This window comes from Halyomorpha halys, unplaced genomic scaffold, assembly GCF_000696795.3.
Source record: "Halyomorpha halys isolate HHAL.00 unplaced genomic scaffold, Hhal_1.1 Scaffold8.1, whole genome shotgun sequence".
Taxonomy (NCBI): domain Eukaryota; kingdom Metazoa; phylum Arthropoda; class Insecta; order Hemiptera; family Pentatomidae; genus Halyomorpha; species Halyomorpha halys.
The window spans coordinates 1230422-1253449 of NW_027111933.1; the positions used below are offsets into that span (position 1 = coordinate 1230422).

Below are 23028 nucleotides of genomic sequence, written 5' to 3' on the forward strand. Positions count from 1 at the left end.
AAAAATAGATAACTGATGTAATCATGATTCTAGATATGAAATAGTTGCGCCATAAGAAATAGCCCCTCATAATAGAATTTAAAACAAAAGAAACTGTTATTTTTAAACAAATACTTTTAGTGAATCACTTGCCATAGACAACTAATAAATGTCAAAATTGTGTATTTTATTATTTTCAATAGGATTATAAACATCAACAACTAGAAAATATCAATTAATTTGGCATTCCTGTATAGTCAAAATTAAAACTATTTCTACAATGTTGGATTTTGACCTATTTAAAAAAAAAAAATCTACAGACAAGTATTTGATTGATAAATAGAGTTAATTTAACGACTGCAAGGTCTGATGACTATAAGAAATTGTGAATTATGTTTGGAATTTTTTTAAGTGACAAAACTTCCCATTGCCTTCGAAATATTTTAGAATAGATAGAACCCTGGGCATAAATTTATTTATAGTATTCATGGTTTTTACCGCGCGTTCAATGCCATTTAGCACAAGCAAAAATTTATAAGTATTTCTTGGGTTATGTTACATAGTTTTACAAGTCGATTTTTAAATTATTAAGTAATACTGTTTTAAAAATATTAATATAGTTTAGTAAGAATAAAATACTTCGATCGCCTTCGGTGTAATAGAATGATTAATGATTGTTTAAACTACTTTTTTGAAAAATATTTGATCCTTCTTGTTTGACAGTATATTAGAAAAAAAGTTAAAAGAAAATTGTTGATTTTGAGACGGTTTTTTGTCTTTTCTTAAGTAGATTCTTTTTTAAATAGTAATACCAAATATTTCTGCACCTTTTCAATTTAATAGCTTAAAAAATTGTTAATCAATTGATGAACATTTTTTTAAAAATAAAAACCATATATTTTTACTAAATATTTGTTGGTCAAAATTAATGGCTAGGAAAAATAAATTCTTATAGTATAAAAATTAAGGCTTGTATAAATATATGTATGAAATTAAATTAGAATAAATTTTACCTATCACAATTGTATACTATTTTCATCAACAATTGTCAACCACCTAATTAACAGCAATAAATAATAATATATAAATACAAAATAAAAACAAAACTTATTCTTATTTTTTCATCTTATGGATTATATTATTTTCAAATAAATTAATACGAAACCAAATTTTTTTTAATAATTATATTTTTAAAGCTATACATTGTTGAAAAAAAATACAGGTGAAACAATTATAAATAACAATTAAAATTATTATTTTGTACGTTTAAATAATTCCACATTGGTAGCAGTACAAGAAATATTAATAGAAATATGTTCATCGGTTAGTTATCGTATGAAATAAAGATTTCCACCACACCCTCCCGATATGTATCCGTGTAATATGAGTTGAAGAATGAATCGAGCTGGAAGAATTCAAGAATTTATTTCCGTTTCGAAGCAAGGGATCTGCTACTATACAGTTCAACGATCCCGCTGTTATTATTTTAGGAGAGCGCTGCCTTTTCCGTACCGCTGGAGAGGAAAATATAAGGCTCAGTGGAAAACTGCAACTGGAGCCGACTGCAAGAAATAATATCCGATCCATGCAATCCTAACACAGCAAGGGGTATATTTTCCTTCTTATAATCTAAATTTCAGTTCAAATGACTTATTTAAAACGCCAAAAAATAACGTGTATATATAAAAAATGTTAGAATCAAAATTAAATTTATTGAATCACTCCTATAACAATAAATTTGGTAAACGTACAGTAGACTATATCGTACCATATATATTCAATCGCTTACCAGAAGAACTAATAAATAAATCAACCACTAAAAAAGAAATATTTAACTGGATGCTTTCTCACTTCTATAATTCCCAATCATTGATTTTGATTCACCATATGACCATATCTATCTGTATTTTTTCTATAACAATAGATATTATTGGATCTTTGTTTTTATAATATTCTGTATCATCTTGTTTTATTCTCACTATTATATTAATTCACTAATTGTAAATTTTCAGGTTTATTATTCACTTCAAAATTCTTTCAATTATTTTTATTCTTACTATTATTTTTTTTAATAATTATCATTTTATTTTTATTTTTTACTTTATTTTCATTTTAGTAGTTGCTAATTAAAATATTAATTGTATCACTTTAGATCAATTTATATTGCACTTATCTACCTTAGAAATAGTATAGCTTCCACAACGCCCTAATAGTCTAAACAGTAATATTTAAATTTTTCTTATGTTTATCATTTTTATGTGTTATTTTGGCACCGACCGATAGATTTTGTTATCTGGTCGGACTATATTAGATGTAATTTTTTTAATGAATAAAAAAAAAATTAGATAAACTATTTCTCTGGTCGGATTATCAAACAAAATATTGTTTGGCAAGACACCGAGATAAATAATTATCTGTTTAAAAAAGCATAAAACAAAAAAAAAAACCTATGTTTGATGGAGGTTGTATTTTTCATGTGAATAAAAAAGAAACATTTATTGAATCATTTTCTGCGTGCCTCATATTTAATTCAATAATTTCTATTTTAGAAAAGATAAATTAAAATTATATAAAACAAAAATCATTATATTTTATACTAAATACAAGAACTTAGATAAGAAAAGCAAATTAAATTCTAATGTTTAATTAAATACGTACATATGTATGGTTATTACTTTAGTTCAGGCTATCATTATTAAACTTTAATCTATATTCCATCAAAACCTAGTAACATAAATGGTATATAAAATTTAATTATAATTCATCAAAATCTGTATTTCCTACTCATTCGTTCATAATTCAATGTTATTAGGTTAGGTTCCCTGCATTTCACTTTTAAGAACCTTATAGTATTTGGATGACCGATATATAAAGAATATTTAAAAAATAATCGATATTAAAAATTTTTGTACTTAATGAACTTATTAAAACTTTCATATTAACAAGGTATGGATAATACTTCTACATTTCTACGCTGATGCGAGCATTTTCATGCCAACTTCAGAATTCCATTGTTGCAATCACGACTTATTTTATTGATAAGAATTCCCAACGTATTACACTGTATTTCAAAAACATAAATAACATTGATAAATGAATGCATATAATTTATTCTGTTCATAATTATTTCTATTCCCCCTGGATATTAGAACCGACGCAAACTGAGTCCTTGTATATTTTATGCAAAATCTTATGTTTGATTTGTAGTGATTTTGAAAAATTAATTATATTGAAAAGCATATTATATATTTATCATTTAATCTTTTGTTTTTTTGCCTTGGTCTCAATCTATGTTTTCTCAGCAGAAACTTAAAATGTTTTACAAAAATGAATATACAAATGTAGAATGAAACTGTGAAATTTTTTTGTTATTATAATATAATTTAATATTTAAAAAGTTGTGCTTAATATAAACCATAAAATCTCTCCTCAGATTTTTCGATTGATATTTAACAATTAAAAATGAAACTCACGAAAAAAAAAAAACAATAAAAAAAAATTCACCTGCTATTACGTGGAGATTAGCTTGGTAAAAACTCCCAAGGACAGCTGTAATAGTTACGTAAGGTTTTCGAGGGTCGTTACGCCCACCATTTTGTTTCTTTTTTTCCTTTTTCTCTACTTCGCATCCTTCGTTCTCTTTTCCTATCGTAGTCACGAAATTTACTCCCTGGCCTCGTATGTTCCTCTCCGTCGGAAAAGAGGATATAAAAAGAAGACGTTGGGTTCGACGACCTCGGCGTAGAAAGTATCGGTAAACTGGAGCGATAAAACCATGTCCGTGGTTACTGATTATACTCAGCAAACTACTTCATGTTTAAAAAAAATATAATAATGATGGTTAACTCAAAATATTTTTTTATTGTTAGTTTTATTATAATTTTCGAATCAGACCGAAAAAATTATAGTGAGCGATTGAGTTGGAGCTAATTACAAATTCCGAAGTCATAACTGAAAGTAGTTCATTCTCAAGTCACGAGAATTTAAAAATTTTATAATTTATTTTTTAAGGAAACTTAATAAATCTAACCTTTTCGATTAACATAAGTATTTTTTATTCACTCAACATTTCGAGCAACTTAAAGTTGTTATAATCTAAAAATAATGAATGCATAATCATTATTCACTTTTATTAATTAACATTTTTTAATAGTTTTACTTAACAACACATATATAAGTCAAAATAATAATATTATGAATAATTTAACACTTCATTCTGTCCTTTTTATAATTTTATATTTCATTCTTTGTAAACTATACTAATCATTTTTTGGTTTTAAATGATTAAAAACCTTTTTTAAATTACAATTATTATATTTTTTAGTTAAGTAATAGATTGAAAATGGACATGAAGTCAAAAAACTTGTTAAGTGAAATGATTGCATAAAAAAATACATATGTTAACCGAAAAGCTTGGGTTTATTAAGTTTTCTAAATAAAAAAAAAAATAATTTAAAAGGTTCTTTTCAATTAATACTTAGAAATAATTATTAAAAGTTTTAATTAATGTTATTTACTGTTAGAAATAAAATTATTGGATTTTTTTTTAAGGAGAAGAATATATATATTTTTAAGTAGTATTTAAAAAAGAAAAAACATTTAAAAATAAATTATTAAATGTTTCTTAGAATAGTAAATGAGAACTAACGTTTGAGTACAGTTTCCTAACCAAAAATTAACATAAACTTTAAATTTAAATAGGCTGTTACATATAATGAGGTCACTGCTTAGAAATCTGTTGACGAATTCACTGTGCCCCAGGGAAATGTTTTAAAAATGGTATCGACTGAAATGGGCTTCATTCAACTTAAAGAGGCCAAAATTGAAGTTTCGAGGAATTCCGAATGGCTGAGCACCACACACCTCGTTAAGTCGACTACCAACATGGCGGCGGCCGAATCGTTAGGTCTACATAGTTTAGTTCATGAGATGTTTTCCTCTTTGTTTTTGAAAATGTTGTACTTAGTAATTAAACTGAATGTAGTGATAACGCGCCCAGATCACGGAATGCTATTGAAGTTAATCATAATTACATTTAAAAGTGACCATTAAATTGGTTTTAGTAAAAACAAAATAAAATACTTAAAAGTGCAAAGTTAAAAGAAAATTCAAAATCCTATATAAGATATTATAAACGGAATACATCCCGACGATGAATCCTCAAGATTGTTTCTTTCCAAACGTATAAAAAATGTTTCACTCAAAAATAACCAGCTATTTTTGTATACGGATATTTCATTGAAAATAATATTCTGACTGGCAAATTTCCACACAGATGTACGACACACTAAACACGCCAGACTTCTGGAATATTAACAGATACGAAACTGTTGAAGGGCAGACGTTGCCAACGCTCATTTATCAAGAGGGAATGTTATAAATTATTTTTTACACAAGCATTAGTCCAGTACTTAACCAAAATTCTGTTCGTTAACTCAGAAGGTTATATATTTGGTTGATTTTTTTTTTAACCGTAATTATATATATTTATAAATTGCTTTATAAAGTAGTAATAATCCTATTTTTTAAAATTATCGAGTCTCGAATTTCATGATGAAATTAAATGTTTAAAAAATATCGTCGGGTTTTTATTGTCACCAATTTTATATCAACAGAATACTGTAAATATTTTCAAGGCCTGATTTTCTACTTGTTTATGATACCATTAATACTTGATATTAAGAAAAACCTATAGAGTTCTTCATCCTAGGGAGCCATTTTCACTTCTTATTCTAGGCGAAGTAGTACAAGAGCCCAAGAGGAGAAAAAAGGTAGTTATCTCACCCCAATTTTTGATTACTTTAATGAAAACTATGTATAATTAATAGTCAAAATTGATGAGTCTGCCAAGTATAGGTAGGGGGAATAAAAAATGGCAGCTGTTTCAAAGCGATAAAAAAACTAATTTTTCATTCGGAGCTCTATATCTTGAAAAGTAGGAACAACACAAGAAAACGTCATTTAATGAAGAGAACATTTGCTCAAATATGAGCCCTTATAGAGTTATTTACATTAAATAGTTTTCGAGATATAGCATTTTAAAAAGCAACATTTCATAAAAATGTTGTATGGGACGTACTGAAAGATCAGTAGTTAGTGAATTTATTTTGAAAAATTTATATCTCAAAAATCATTTGACGTACAGATGTCTATTAGCACTCAAATTAAAGCCAGTTTAATCACCTATAAAGTAGTTTATGATGTTTATCTCCGTAGGAGTAATAGTTTACATGAAATTTGCTAAAATAAATTGATTTATAGTTGTTCGGACAAATTTTCATTTGCCAAATTCATATTCATATGTGAATATCATAAAAACTACTACCCCTACGAAGATAAGTGTCATAAACTACTTTATAGTAAGTTAAATTTCCTTTATTTTGAGTATTGGCAGACATATGTGCGTCTTATGGATCTAGAGATATATTTTTTCAAAAATCCAACATTTTATACCTACAACTAGAAATTAACATTTTGTGAGTTTATTTTGTCAAATATCATAATATAAATATCATCATCAAAAACGACTACTCCTACAAAGATAAACATAATTAACTATTCTGTAGTAATTTTAACTAGCTTTAATTTGAGCGCTGTCAGACATCTGTACGTCCAATGGTTTCTGAAATGAACTTTTTCATAAATCAAACTTATTGTCCGAACAACTATAAATCTATTTATGTTAGCAAATATCATGAATCATACTATTCCTACGAAGGTAAAGTTCATAAACTTCTTTATAGCCTATTAAACTAGCTTTAATTTGAGTGCTAATAGACATCTGTACGTCAAATAGTTCCCAAGATATACAATTCTCAAAATATATTAACTAACAACTAATCTTTCAGTAGATTGTTTAGAAATTTTGCTTTTTAAAAAGCTATATCTCGAGAACTATTGGACGTAAATAGCTCTTTTAGTGCTAATATTTCAGTAAATTTACTCTCCTTTAAATAATGTTCTTTTAGATTTTCTGTTGGTAGTTTGTGTTGTTGGTAGTTTTTAAGATATAGAGCTCCGGATGAAAAATTAGTGTTTTTTAAAGGTTTTTAAACAGCCACCATTTTTTATTCCCCCTACCTATACTTGGCAGACTCATCAATTTTGACTAGTAATTATACCTAGTTTTCATTAAAGTAATCAAAAATTGGGGTGAAATCACTGCCTTTTTTTCTTCCCGGCTCTTGTACTAAAGGGAACTATGGTCAGAATTCAGCTGTCCCCCAATGAATGTTTACATACCTGCCGAAGAATATTAAGTCCAGAATGGGATGAAATGCCTATCCTGAACTATTCTAACCCTCGTAATAAGTTAAATGTTTGTTTTAAATTGGCTTAATTTCATGCTTCAAAATTGAACCGACTAAATTTTTTTTAGAGAGTATTAGTGAATAACAATCTTAAACACTAGTTTCTGTGTTTTCTTTAGTTGATTATTACGATATTATTTTGATAACATTCCATATCAAAGTTCAAATGAGATATAACACTCCACGACGTACTCCTAATTCCTGATAAAACATTTATATCTCTTAATATCTTGTTTTCAATTCATCGAAAATTTGAATAGATTCTAAAATATCCCAAATTTTTACGTCATGTTTTTTTTTTTTTTAAATTAATGAGAAAAACATTTCACACCATATGATCCAGAATTATTAATGATTTTTTGATAAATCTTGTTACTATTCTAAATATATCCTGTTACAGAGTTTAGTTTTACAAAAAAAAAAAATCAACTATTACTATATTGTTGCGACACTACCGAAAATCAATGTTCTAATATGAATTCAAAATATTAATTATTCTGCAAAAAATTGAACTCGTTGTAAAAAGTAGTAAGTAATACCTACAAAAATATACTCACTTAAGATATTCTGATTTAGAAAACCATATTTATCATTGAACAAATTTTGTATCATATCACTAGGCCAGCGAGGTTAACCGAATTTCCAGATAAAGCACATTTATCAAAACATAAATCGCATAAACTGTATTTATATAACAAGTATTCATCAATTTAATAAAATTTAAAAACCATTAAGTTTGCTTAAAGGGATACAATACATAACATGAATATTAATAAAATTAATAATGAAATTTATTGAGAAAAATAAATCATAAATATCTAAAAATAAACCAGAAGCAAATGAAATTTCAATTCAAAATTGTCTTTCAAGGTTTCGTTTTACTTTGGTACATCTAGCGCTATCTGTTGAGTAAAGAGAAAACCTTCAAGATATCATACACTAAAATATCTGTAAACAAACTTAATTAATTTTTAATGAAACAAATCATACTATTTTATAAACGAAAATCAGAAGCATAAGAACTACTAAATATAAGGATACAAGTAATTTATAAAACTATCAATATACAATTCTACTCTTTATTTAAATTTAATTTTGTATTTAGAGAAAAAAGTCAACTTTTGTGTAAAAAAATACATTCTTCAAATTTCAAATCAAAAAATTAAAACTATCTATGTAATTTTATATTATGTTTTTAATTAAGGTTATATAAACAAAGTTTAAAAAACATTCCACTTCTTAAATCAAATTTAGAAATATGTATATGTAATAATTAATTATATAATGCATTTTAATCATGTACAAAAGTAACAGTGATTAATAGACTGATTATAATTAAAATATTTTGTAGTAACATCTATTTAGAGAAATTGTATCGAAAATAAATAATAAATGTGATTTTTTGCCTTTACACCTCTTTATAAACAGTAATAATTTGGGATATAGTATTTTGTTTGTCTTAATCGAGTAAATTGAAAAATAATTTTCCAGTCTTTGTGATAATCGAAAGTTTCGGTATTGTATTTTTATATACCTGTGACTAGATGTTTTTCGAATTATAAATTAAATGACAAATTGGAGAGAAATTATTTAGGTTAGTCCATAACTGTTGCCCCTAATTATACCAGTAATTTTTATAAATACTGAGTCATAAAGAAATGTCTGTCCTCATTTCTTGCTGTCCTTAATTTTAAATTTCTTTTCCCAATGAAGATTTTGGGAAATTTACCACTTAATTAATAGTCATAAAGAATGGAATGAGTTTTGAAAAATAAATTATCTTCCTTAGTGGTGAAAGAGTACAGTGGTAATTGAAGCAATATATGAGTAGTATCATTCAAGCTTGTGGTTTTTTAAATTATCAGAGGAATAAATAAATGCAATTTTTAAGATTTTATCATAAATATATATAAAGTGTATTTAGTTTTTACTTAAATCTTTTGAATGATTCTCATCTTGTTGAACTGTTTAGATTTTTAGGTATTTATTCAAGTTAAATTGAGTACATAATAAAATAAATGATAATTGGAGATAATATGTTGTCGGAGCAGCATGTTTATTACAGAAATGTTAAATTAGGAAGCAATTTATTCAAATTAGGTCAAATTATAAAAAAAAAAAATGTAAAGGAAGGTGATCTTTAACTGTTTTTTGTTTAACATTTAACCTAATATTTAATATATTGTTATACTCAAATCCATTCAGGTATTTAATGAATTTGCTGTTGTATACTAGACATTTTATATAACCAAAAAATTGGTTTTATGCATGAGGACAAATTTTGTGAACTGGTATAATCCGACTGCTCTATTTCATGAATTACCATACATTTACCAGTAACCTATTTAAGACAAGACTTGACACTAAATGATGCAGCTGTTTGAAATGATTTTTCCCCATTGTTATGAAAGGGAACCAGTAAGAATAGAGTGCATTAGTCCTTAGAATGGCACACACACACAGAGCACAATCAACCTGACTCTATTATGAAGGCAGTAGGGTCGTTGAACCCGCTTTCATCTGCCTAATCAGTTCTCTCTCTCTCTCTCCCTCTGCCTGTATCACTTTATCTCCCCTTATCATGGTTCCGCACTCTCACCAGGTGCTTCAGATAAAAAGTGCAGTGTTATCATAATGCTTACATTCTACAACTATAAAAAAAAGTTATAAATATAGTGATGAATTATTGTAATTAACTTTTTTTTTATAAACTTCACAAGTATATGTATTATCAATATTTTATAAACACAAAACAATTAGTTCCCTTTATTCACATACTTCCTCAATTACTATTTATCATTCGAGTTAATTTAATTTATTTTCTTTTAAAACTAATTTGTGTTAATTTAAAAAATAATAATAATAATAATAATTCTTTTTAATTTCGTTTATAAAGAAAACTTCTCGAACCTTCCAATACCAGTAAATATAACAAAATTTTGAATATTTTTTTTCAATTTTTTTTTAGGATTCTTGTATTTTCTTTTAATCTAAAATTAATTACACATTCAATTCAGTTTAGCAGTTTGTAGAAAAAAAAAGTGTTGGAACCTTAATTAGAGGAAAAACCCTAGAAAAACATCTATAAACAATCTATCTAATCTACAAGATACAAATATTAAAGTACCATCAGTATATACATATGTAAATATCCGTATAGTTCGAAATTCACTGAAATATATATATTTTTCGAATGGTTTGCTTCCAAAAATTGTTCCAATACTTTTTTCTCAAAAAATTACACAACTCAATTCAATGGGCATTTTTAAATTTAAAAATCCTAGAACCCTAAAGAATTATTTTATTATATTTACTAAGTTATTGAAAGGTTTGAAAACTTTTCTTTGTAAACGCTTTAAGCAGAATAATCATTATTATTATTTTAATAATAGTACGAATATTACCAAACAAACAATATTAACCAATATTAATTAACAAACAAATATCAAACAACAATACCTGAGTAAAGCTTTTCAGTCGCTATTGATATTTTCATAGTAATATAGCAAAGTAAGTAAAGGATGTGGTGGCAGACATAACAAGCAGTGTTGCCAGGCCCAAACTATAATTTTCATTAAATTATTTGTATTTATTATTATTATTAATTTCATTAATCTGCAATATTAAGTGTTATCGAAATTTCACTTTATATATTACATCGTAAAAATTTCAGAATGAACGAAAGACGATATTTTCTTATTGAAATGATTAAAGCGGAGAATCCATGGTGACGCTGATAGTAACCGTAAGTTTGTCTCGGATACACAGATGTTATTACTACCAGCTATCAAGCAAAACTTGATAAGACAACAGAAAACGTCAGATTACCCGATGATAGTGGAAACTCCGCTCTAGGGTAAATGCATTAGAAATTGGGGCATGTTTCGGTACTGCACATTTTAAATTTAGATTATATATACATACAAGATTTGGAGCAATTGAATAGTTTGTATTGCTTTCATTTTAAAGGTCTCAACTTACCATTTAAAATTACAAAAAACTCAAACATGCATATTTCTTATGCGCCTTCATACCTTAATTATAAACCATTAATTGTACCCGCAGGAAACCATACTATGTTAGGAGAAGCGAATGAGTCATCGTCTTGCTTCATTTTTAATTCAACTCTCACGCGTCATCTGAGGTTTTTTCCCATCAAATGGCACATTTTATATATAAGTGCATATAAATATATACCCTTGGTTCAGAAGGTTGTTGGTTTGATTCCCTCCTGGATCGGTCAATATTTTTTTCTCGGTGGCCCCGAGAAGTGGATTTTGACATTACCACTCAGAGATTGTATAGATCCCCAAAAGAGGACTTGGGCAAAAAAAAAAGTGTGGTATTGTAAGAAAATCTTATCTGTCCGTGTGCGATATCTTCGGCAGATATTTCATGCATTTCGTTAAGAGAGACATTCTGTAATCTGCAAACATAATAGTGAACAATTGCTAATATTATGAATTTCGAACAAAATAAAAACAATCATACAACACATTATGCAATAGTGCCACAGCACTGCATACAACGTATATAAATCGGTTTATTTTTGTATATATGTTGAATTAGAATTTAGGAAAATAAAATTGTCTTTATTTATAAAAAAAAAACAAGATAGGTCGGATCGGGTTGTCCCCTCCCCCTCTTGTCCTTGGATACCACCTTGCCACAATTTTATCTATCGCAATAGGGCGCTGAACTCCAGTGAAAATCGATATCTTTCCAGTGTTGGTCAGTTAGAAAGTAAAAGATTTCTTTATCTATTCGAAATCTTTGCTCAATATTACCATGTAATATGTATTTGAAAAAATTATACTTCTCAGTTCATATCTGTACTCAATTTAACACTGAAATTGAATCAAAATTTAAATTTAAAGACATCATGATGAAAAAGTATCGAGATTGTATAACCATTGAAATTTAGTAGGTTTTTTTTCTTTCAGAAAAGCATATCCAGTGAAGAAAACAATATATACTGATAAAAGTAAATTCATTTAATATATATCCATCAAGATCAAAAAAGCTTTTTAGTAGTGAAAACTCTTGCTCTACCACTATTTTAATCAAATAATGCTTATTGATCTATATCACCTTGTTAATGAATAAAAGAAGAGTGAAAACTTGTTGTTTTATCTAAAGCGATAAACGCTTACTCACAATGACATTTTTTTTTCTAGTAATTCAAAATATTTTCTCCAATAACTGATATCTACAGTTTTTTTGCGAAATTACTTCACGTTTTGTAAACATAAAATGGAGTAATGTCCTTTAGTCATTGAGCAACGAACTGTATTGAATTATTCACTGCAAAAAAATTCTTTTATGTCTTGACCCATACTGATTACGTAAATTGATTTTATATTTACAATTTACAACTTATAATTTCAATAATTACTTCTAAGCCTGCATTACTAAAATATCAGCCAAGACAGGAACATGGCGTAATGGCAGTTATGGTTTGACGTTTGACACTGATAGGCGCTATAAGGTCACGCAAAAGAAGAAGTCTGAATTGAAGATTAAAAAAAATCATTATTATAGTATTATTTTATCAGATTTCCCATAAATCCGCTTTTATCGCTTTTGAAAGAAAGCTTTAGAAGCTAGGAGTGGAAGAAATTCCGAATAAATATGATACAAAGAAATTGTGTCTTTTACCATTGATATAATCTGTTTCTTGTTCAGTTATGACAAAGACACTTTACTTGATTCTATAACTAGAATCTTCTTCAAAGGGTCCCTTTCAAAACAAGTCCTGGATCATGATGGACGGGTACCGTATAGATAAAGTGTCATTGTACTCTTTAGGAATCTAGGACACTTCCCATCATGAATACATCTTTGGGCTTCGATCAATATAGCTTTCGTATTGTGGTGGAGAAACGAGTCGGAAAATCAAGAATACGCTAAGTTTTATATCGCGTACGAATACTAAGAAAATATATTCTAGAAAAATACTGGAACAACTGACTAAATAATTTGGTTTTATTTTTTAAAAGTCAAAAGCCTGCTAGAAGGTCCAAGATCAATCTATATATTTAAAAACAAATATTTTTATAATTGATATTTTGACATACTAAACATTAAATACAGTATTAAATTAAAAAATAATAATATAGAAATTTTAAATTCATACTCTGTAAAAGAAATACAATTTATGAAATCCCTGGGAAGCAAATTGTGTATATATTATTAAATGCTATTTATTCATACTTTATTAATTAATATTTTTATAAAATGTCATTAAAAAAATAAAATAAAAAGAGGTAGTTCTATAAAATTAAAATTTATATATTCTAATTTGAAAATAAATCCTATATTGTGTTAAGCATTTTTTAAAACTATTACATTATCATAGTATTATTGTATTAAATATCTTGATTATATTGGGAAAAGTTAATAATTTCTTGATTTTAATCCTTCTCTTATACTTCAAGAATAAGATATTAAATTTGGAAAAAAAAATCTTTAGCTTTCGAAATTTAATTAAATAAGATGACAATTAGTAGAAAAATATTCACATTTAATAAACATACAATATGAAAAACTAAGGCAGACCAGTGTTGCACTTCGTATGAGCTATGTAGATAGTGGTTGAGCTGGCAACACTGGGCCGACGTGACTGAATGGCGCCCCCTCCCTCTTACAAACTGCCAGACACACTGACCTATCCTCTGTCTACCGTTATCTATCTCTCTCTTCTTCTCCACTTACCTCTTTTACGCAGTTCATGAACCTTCCTTTTTTTTTCTCTTTAATTACATATTATTATTTTTTTTACAACTATCGGTATGTTTTTTAAGACTAGATCATTAACAAAAAATAGAATTTCGTATGTTTATCGAAGTAAAATCTTATGATACAGAGTAGGAATATGGGTACTCTCTCATAATATTCGAACTTCAAGCAATATATAAATCTTAAAAAAAAAAATCATAATTTTTTTTTCTAACACTTCTATTAATTTTATTATTTCAAACATAACCAATACATAATATATAATGAACTAACCTCCCCTCAGAAAATTCCTGGATCCATCACTGTGATGTTTCATTAATATATAAGTTTAAACAACAGGTTGCTTACGCCAGTTTGTGGTTGTTTTGATTTTTATTTAATCTGTATTAAATAAACAGACTTGAGAAATTTAATAATACAGTGGATAAATGTAAATTTAATAACAGGTATATAAGCAGCAGATAAAAATAACATGCATAATGCCAACTTAAGAAAAATCTTACCCTTAAATTAGTTATTAAATAATAATCGGTATTTATTTCATGGTTACACATAGAATAAGAACAACAAATCAATTTATTATTAGTTTGCTATGATACATATCTGCATATTTAATAGTGAAAATTGTAAAAAAAAAATTGTTTCTCTGTTTCATTCGCCACTTGTTCGAGAAAGCAAAGCAAATATATCAGCACATAAATTTGTTTGGAATTCTTTTATTCATAATTTTCCCTTTTATATTTTGAAATAACCGTTTAATTTAAACATCCCATAAGATCAACTCGCTTTATTTCTCTGAAATTAGTTCATTCACTACTTCAAAATAAAATGTTTGTTTACTTAAAACTAAAATAAATTTTATATATGTATATGTAGTTGACCGTAAAAATTGATATATAGGAAGATGGTCAGGGTTGCGGTCACAAGTGAACAACAAACAAGTTTCACTTGTGACCGCAACCCTGACCATCTTCCTATATATAAAATAAATTTTATTTACTGAAATTATATGTGCTTTTATCATATCAAAACGCCAGAATGTCCGTTTTGATATGATAATTAAAAAAAGTTGTCTAAATACAAGATTATTGAAACTGATTGTTTAGTTTAAAGAATATGTGGCTAAAGAAATGCATTGATTGAAATGACGTTAATCACATAAGGAAAGTTCCCCAAGCCAACAGAACTACAATGAGGAAATTGTTACTAGTACTTACGAATTAGAGGAATCCCTAACTCAGCAAGAATTACTATTTAAAACAATTTTAAACTCAAAATGTGGTCAGTAAAATCCCCATTGATATTCCTCATAACGCGAAGTATTTTCCACTCTCTCTTCCGGCCATCTTGGTGAGCAGGAAAACGATCACCACTATTTCTTGGAAGCTGTGACTCATCTTTCCGTTAGTGTTTACCTTCAAATATTTCTCGGTATTGCGTTTGTTTAATTTCCTATTGGCTTTCCAGTTAATGGGGTAACGTTGGACAGCTTGTTCTTTCAGTTTGCCGAATGCTCCCAATCCTTTCGGATGTGCCGTACAGTGTTAAAGATGCCTCGCGTTGCCAAAGGCGTCACGAACCGGAAATCCATAAGTCTGGATACGAAACTGAAAATTCTCGAACGCATAGAAGAGTGTGTGGGCGCATCAGCGGTGGGGCGCGAATTTCGGATGGCCGAATCGACTGTTCGTACTATAGTGAAGAACAAGGATAAGATAATCCGTTCTAGTCAATCAGCCACGCCGTTACTGAAGGTGAGTCGTTCGAGAGGCGCAATATTTGAGAAGATGGAGAATCGGCTGTCTACCTGGATCCAAGAAATGAACCAGCGGGATATACCGGTGACTCAGGCCATGATCATGGTCGAAGCTAAAAGAATCTTCGACGAGCTGAAGGAAGTTGATGGCCAGTCTGTAGTTGAGTTCAAAGCCAGCCGTGGATGGTTCGACCGCTTCAAGCGTCGGGCCAATCTTAAGCTTGTTCCCCTTAGCTCTGACAGCAATCTCAAATCTGGCGAGTTGCCCAGAACTTTCAAGTCGGTCACAGTGGACGAGACTTCTGGAAATGTTGATCCTAGGAAGGACCGTAACGTACTGTATAGAAGAAAGCATTTTGTGCGAGGTTCCGGTTTAAGGAAAGTTAATAACGAAAGTCTTATAAGGCGTAAAAACTTACGATGGAAAAAAATTGCCAGAGGTAATCTTAGATGAATCATTAATATTTTTTTTTTTTTTAAGCAAACTACCTCTGCGTGGGTTATTAATAGGAATTCAAATTTACATATATCCGTGGAATAATGACTTAAATAAACTTATCCTGACTTCTACGAAATTTAATATTAATAACTAATAATGAAGTTCGCGCTCAAAGGGGTGTGAATGGTTGTATCAAAATAGGATGTTGTATGTATTGAGACAACATTTTAATTTTTGCTAAAAACTAATTCAATTTATCTACCGCGAGAGGCTTTGTTGAATCGTGAATAGTAAATTTGATAACTCACTTCAGACTACAAAAATTGTGGAAAGATACAACTTAAAGCGCTTTTTATAAGCAAAATAACGCTCGAACACTGAGTGAATTTTCCAAAAATGTTCAAGAAGCCAATGTTCTGGGAATACCCCGCATTAAGTGGGGAAATACTGTAAAAATTGTTGGGGAATTTCAGATTTTGTCCTTCCTTATAGTTTTGTGACAACTTCCGTGATAATATAGTAGTAAGAACTTTATCGATAATTGTTTCATCAAACTGGAATAAAAAATATTTTTTATTGTATTACTTCATTCTGATAGTACGAAAATCCCCATCATATCATTTTGATCAAATCAAAATACAATGAATCAAATTGATTGTCTTATAAGCCTTAAAACTCATTCTGCGAAATAAATTTGTTTTGACTAACAGCTGTTATGTCCATTATATTTGACAGTAAAAAAGCGGTTGGTTTTATTGCATGACCAGAGTATTAGTAGGAAAATTACAATTATATTGTTGTATCAGAGATAGTAATGATCCAGTGACATTTTTGCGAAAATGAAGATTTTTCTACCTAGCCATCAGTATCCTATAATCCCATTGGACCATGGTTCAGAACTACGTGATCGAAAAGGCTTCTAACTCCTGTGATCTACAGATTAAGACTGATCGAGAAATAATTGCTTTTGCTTAAAGATAGATAAAGAAGTTTATGTACAGCAGATAGATACATAATAGTTTATTAACTGATGCCGATAAACAGTAATGTACTTAAAGAGGCATACTTAGAAGTAATTCATGATTTTACCTGTATATGTTATTAATTAAATTATTTTTTCTTTTGGCTTTTAAATGATTCTATCGATAAGCCAAAGTTTTATTGAAAATTAATTATGCAATCTGGGCCCTGTTTCATAATAAAGTACAAACTAATACTATTAATCTTGCAGTTTGTTTTGGTTCAATTCCACTGACTTATACAATTCTGCTAGATAATTTTTTATTTTTAAACTCACGTAACATCACTGATAGTCGTCCTTATCATGAAAAAAGTATTACTGCTTGTACTTTATAGTTTGTGTACTTGTATTTGTGGATTAATAATTTTGGCTTTCATTATGAAACAGGGCCCTGGTGGGCTGCACTTGGTTCAAGTCAATCCTGTATGTGCCTGAACGAAATATATGTTTCAGAGCACATAAAATTGTGGCAATACTTTCAGTAATTAATTGAATTGATAAATGAATTAATTAATATAATAGAAAATTAGTTTTGAGACTTACAAGTTTCTTTAGAATTGGAAAAAAATGCCATTTCTCGTTTATTAAATAGTTAAATATTATTATTTAAAGCTACATATGTATGTAAAAATTAAATAACTCCTTTTAGGTTTTTTCTTTAATAATAATTCATTTATTTTTTAATATACTTAATGTGATGTCAATATTAGGAATATATAACTGAAAAATCCGTAAGTCTGGGATTGCAACATAGTGGGCAAATGTTTTGAGCTAATAAAGACACCTGTTATAATTTACATGAATAAATAAGTTTCTAATCATCGTTGAAATTCAATTCTACAGATATAACCAAGGTCGATTAAATTAAAACATGCGTTGTCTCATCGAGTTTTTCTGGAAATGACATATTTATCACACAATTAAATCTTATTATTTATAACTACAATATGGTCGTAAAATCAAATTAATTTGTTTTTTCTAAATAAATTTTCTGTAATTATTTAATTATTTAGTTGTATAATTAATTCCATTTGCAGGGCATTCGTTCAAAGCTCATAGTACAGGTTATAGATACTCAAGTTGAAATGATAAAAAATTTGTTATACTATTTCATGATTCAAGCAAGTGATACTATAATTTTATCTAGAACTCATTGTAAGTGAGAAAAAAAAGACTATACCGCAGGCAATTTCATTATCTGTTGTTAAAATGGTTAACATATTCATCTTGAGTATTGGCCAATGAGCATTCTCCTAACAGACTTTGTTTCGATAATTCCTTAACATTATTATGTAAATTCTGTCCTACGAAAAAGGAGTAGAATTATGGATCAGTTTCAGGTGGAATGGAAAAGTAAAATTGGGTTCCTGGAAGACAATGTTTCTGCATGTTTGCATACAAATACTCAGTATTTATTTTTATTGTGTAGGGTATTTTTTTTAAATTTCCCTATTGTTTAAAAGCTATAAATACTTAAAAAATAAAATAAAATAACATTCAAATCACATAAATGTATCATACAAACGGTATTTGCACCTTACAATGTACTGTATCGATTTGTGTTAATTGTATATTAACTGTAGCAATTTGTATACAAAAATTTTTTAAAAAAAATTATATATATATATATATATTAGATAGATAGGTAGTCCTTCCCTGTAGAATTGGCACAGTACGCCAGGTAAACTGATTCCAATACCTGCCTTTATCCTTGCCATAACATATTATAAGGATTTTTTTCTATATGTTGCAGAGAAGACAAGCTCACCCCGGGTCACTCTTCGCCTTCATCAAATCAAAGAGAGGAAAGAGAAGGCTAAATCTGCAGCGGTTGACAAATCAGGGCACCATGACAACTACAATAGGTAAGCTGAACTGATAAAATAAACTTTGTGCATAAAACAATTATAGTCCATTCCGGAATTCGAATGAACAGAAAGTTATCGTAATTGGTGTTGACAAAGTATTACCTATACGCTATAAGTTCATAAATCCAAAAGAAAAAGAAATAATAACTTGTTATTTTTATTTTTTTAAAGATAATAATTTTAGAAAATTCTGAAAAAGAGAAGACAAAGCCTTATTTAAAAGCAAAACGCAGTTTTTTAAAACGATCTGCAAAGCAACGATTTTAGGTTGCACAACTGAGTCAGATCTTATATTTAAGAAATCGAATTATCGTTTAAATAACAAATAAAACATTTATGGCTGATTAAAGCAGGTCTATATTTCACTATGATTTTATTATGCGATAAAATTAGAATTTTCATTATTAAAAGAGGACTTGATTTCAAGTTAGGACGCTCATTGGCCCAAGTGTTTTAACGCACCCTTTTCATGACATTAGAGGCAGGAGGCCGTCATTCAGACATTTTTCTTCTAGAAAATAATTTTTATGACAGTCTTAATTTTATTGTTTAATAACATCACTTATGTCCACCCTGTAGATTAAGACCTTTCGGAGTAAAAAAATAGAAATTATAAAAAACTGACAAAGTTATTACAATTTATTTTTTGGTATTTTGACCCACCTTAAAGCGTCACCCGGAGCAGCCGTCCAGTCACCTCCTAGTTAGGTCTCTTGAAACAGTATTATGTTTCAGGAACCAGGAAAGTTAATTAATGAGATGCTAACAAATTTAGATAAATAATATAATATTGAAAAAATACGATTCCTATTTATATACTTAAGAAGGATATAACATCAAATATTGTTTAAAATACTACCTTTGTTGGACTGAATTTCGAAAGAAGGGAGCGCTGTAGAAAGCTGAGATGACATTTTGGAGGGAAGTTTATGGCATAAAATAATCAGGCCTAAAACAAAATTATATTAATCAAATATTGAATTTATCATATGTCTGTACATATTTCTGTAAAAATTCTAAACATTAATAAAATACTACTGTTTTGATGAATAAATAAAATTTCAAAATTTTCCAATCCACAGATACGATGTAAACTAATATTAATGACATTGATAATTTATAATAAGAAATATAAAAGTTGTATTGTACTATTGAACTGTACTTTTAATAATACAATTTATTATATATAACATTAAATATAATAAACATAAAGAGATTGTATGATTAAACTAAATTAAAAAACTAAATACTAAGAAATCGATTGGATATACGACTTCAGTAGTACAAGATAATATCGATTACCAGTTGCCGGCTACAGCTGAAGTGATAAAACAACTGTAACCTAAGGGGGAGGTAATACCGCCAGGCTTTGTCCGCGATTTGTGTATCTTTGTCTTTAACTGGATGGATTTTCAGCCACTTGGAGATTCCCTTTGAGCTATGTTTGAGGCTGTTTGGAATCTCATATATTTTCTATTTAGAAAGAAAAGGTCAGTTACGAACTAATGAACATTTTTCATCTAAACATTGGTGTTATTTAAATCGGATACGTTCCGCTTTCATTTCCTTTCTCTTAGATCTTATCGTTATCTTAGTCAATACTGTTAATTCACCTATAAATTATTATATGGTAATTCAACTAGTTGAATGAAATCAAATTTCAAAAATAATTATAGTTTGGTAATTATTGGATTTAATTGTTGTTATAATATACAAAATATTGTAGTTGGGATGTTATAATACCAATTTTCTATTATTTTTATGAACAATTATATTAATATATTACGTATTGTGAAGTCTTCATTATGAGCTATCAATAAAGTTATACTGCAGATATTTCATTTATCTCATGCATTTAGCCAAACTACCCAATTATTTTGAAACTTCAGTCTTTATCTTCATATCTGTGCTGTAGCTAGTCAGTTTTTTTAGATTTGATGAAGTCGTAATTCTTCTTAAGCTTGATATCCCTCCTATACAACAAATGTAACCTGAACAGAATTATATTCTTAATCCCCAAGCAGCAGAGGTTGTCTATCTCTAGATACATGTAAAGGAAACACTTTAAAGGATTGTGAACTGAAATTAACTTTTTTTATGAATGGAATATGTCTTTATGAATCATGTGAATGAATATGGAATTTTGGAATAATCCGGGTGCTGTCAAAAAAACTCAAATAGTAAACAATTATACTATTTTTATTGAGCCAACGTTTCGCCCTATGTTGCAGGGCTTCGTCAGGTCTAAAAAAGATACAAACACTTGATAAGATAAGATAATAAGATCTCTTATTTTATCTCTTATCAATCTCTTATCTATCTGTTACTATTACCCTTTTCATTTACTGTTTACAACCTTTAATTTTTCTTTTTATATTTTACTTTTCATTGTATACCCGTTATGTTCCACTTATTTTATTTTTTTTTTTTTTTTTTGTAACTATGTCAAGTGTTTTTATCTTTTTTAGCCCTGCAACGTGGGGCGAAACGTTGGCTCAATAAAAATAGTATAATTATTTACTATTTGAGTTTTTTTGACCGCACCCGGACCATATTCCATTCATCTATACACATGGTCAATCATCAATAATCTAACTTTTTTCTAGTTTTTGTTTTAACAAAAACCTGTTTTTATACATCACCATTTTTAGGTATACTGTAAATACTTTTTTTTTACCTAAGCTGTTTTCTTAAAAGGTAGCTACATACACTCAGTCATGTGTAACCAGCTTTAGTCTTTTAAATATTAAAAGTCAAAGTCAATCTAAAAATAAAAAGTATCCATATTGATTTAAATCTGTCCTTTACTGATTCATTGATTTGTACTTTGTTTTTGCTAATTTATATAATCAAGAAAGATTTGTTGTTAAAACACCTCAACACCTGACATAGATAAAATTAAACTATATATATAAAAAAAAAAAAAATCAAATTTGTACTGCTACAACCCATGAAGAGTTAGGTATGCAGTACTTTATAAGGCAGTATTGCTACTACAATGGTTGTGCACAGAGGTGATTGGACAGAATTATGCTCGATAGCCACCAGATTTTAACCCAGTTACAAGATTATAACCCACTTTATGAGGCGGGGTGGACTCCAGAAACCACAGGGTTGACTCACAGCTGCAGTGAAACAGAAAATAGTTGTCTCCCACAGCCGACCGAATTCGAAGCTGGGCCCTTGGAGCTTATAGCCCATTGTGCTGCTCAATCCCACAATTAAACTGTATATATTTTATCTACATACATAAATTAGTAAAAACTTGTTACAGTAATTTTAGGGTCTCCTCTTAAAATTGTCGCAATTCGATTTAAAATCAACTTGTTAAGTATTTGTAAGATTTTGTATAATGTAAAATATTTATTTAATTATTTTTTTTAACTTCTTAGTAATTAAAATGTAATTGTTTAGTATAATATGCTTGATTTTGCATGGTGTGCTATTATTCTTTGTTTATTTATTTATGGTTTCAGGTGTAGATTCTCTGCACATCATAATCTTAATCTGGTGTTTGGGATGACAAAACATAAATTTTAACTTAATAAAACAATTATTGAATTGTGATAGATACTGTCTTCCTTATCTCGAAATCTTTTTTAAAACTATTTATTTAAACTTGACCATCTAATTGCTGAGGCCTTTATTTAACAGATTAACTTTGAACACATACAATGGAAATACGTCAATATAAAATAAATACTTGAAAGGATTTTCAGAATGAGGTCGTTTTCTTTTATGGTATAAGTTCTCAAACATCACTAATCGATAAATCTAATCTTATTTCATCCCATATTTCCATTATCATTTTCAGTTGTCTTTCTTTTGTAGTCCATTTAAAGGGAAAAAGCTTCATCTGTTGGTTTTTGTTTTTAGTTCGTGATGAATAGGTAAACTCAAACATGTTACTTGATGTT

The 23028-nt window shown here is 28.4% G+C and overlaps 1 protein-coding gene and 1 long non-coding RNA gene across 2 annotated transcripts in view; one reads left to right on the top strand and one right to left on the bottom strand.

The window, feature by feature from the left end:
- LOC136795019 (ankyrin repeat domain-containing protein 11-like) overlaps nucleotides 1-23028 on the top strand; it is a gene marked incomplete in the record, with an annotated part of 41647 nt that overhangs the window by 10247 nt on the left and 8372 nt on the right. Inside the window, 1 exon segment of the mRNA XM_067049857.1 lies at nucleotides 18997-19108. Within this exon segment, the coding sequence (XP_066905958.1) occupies nucleotides 18997-19108 (112 nt within the window).
- On the bottom strand, nucleotides 19456-20084 carry LOC106677851 (uncharacterized). The gene is made up of 3 exons (XR_001342656.3): nucleotides 19971-20084; nucleotides 19775-19873; nucleotides 19456-19698 (listed from the first exon to the last, which is right to left on the bottom strand). It is a non-coding gene; the product is annotated as an uncharacterized lncRNA (long non-coding RNA).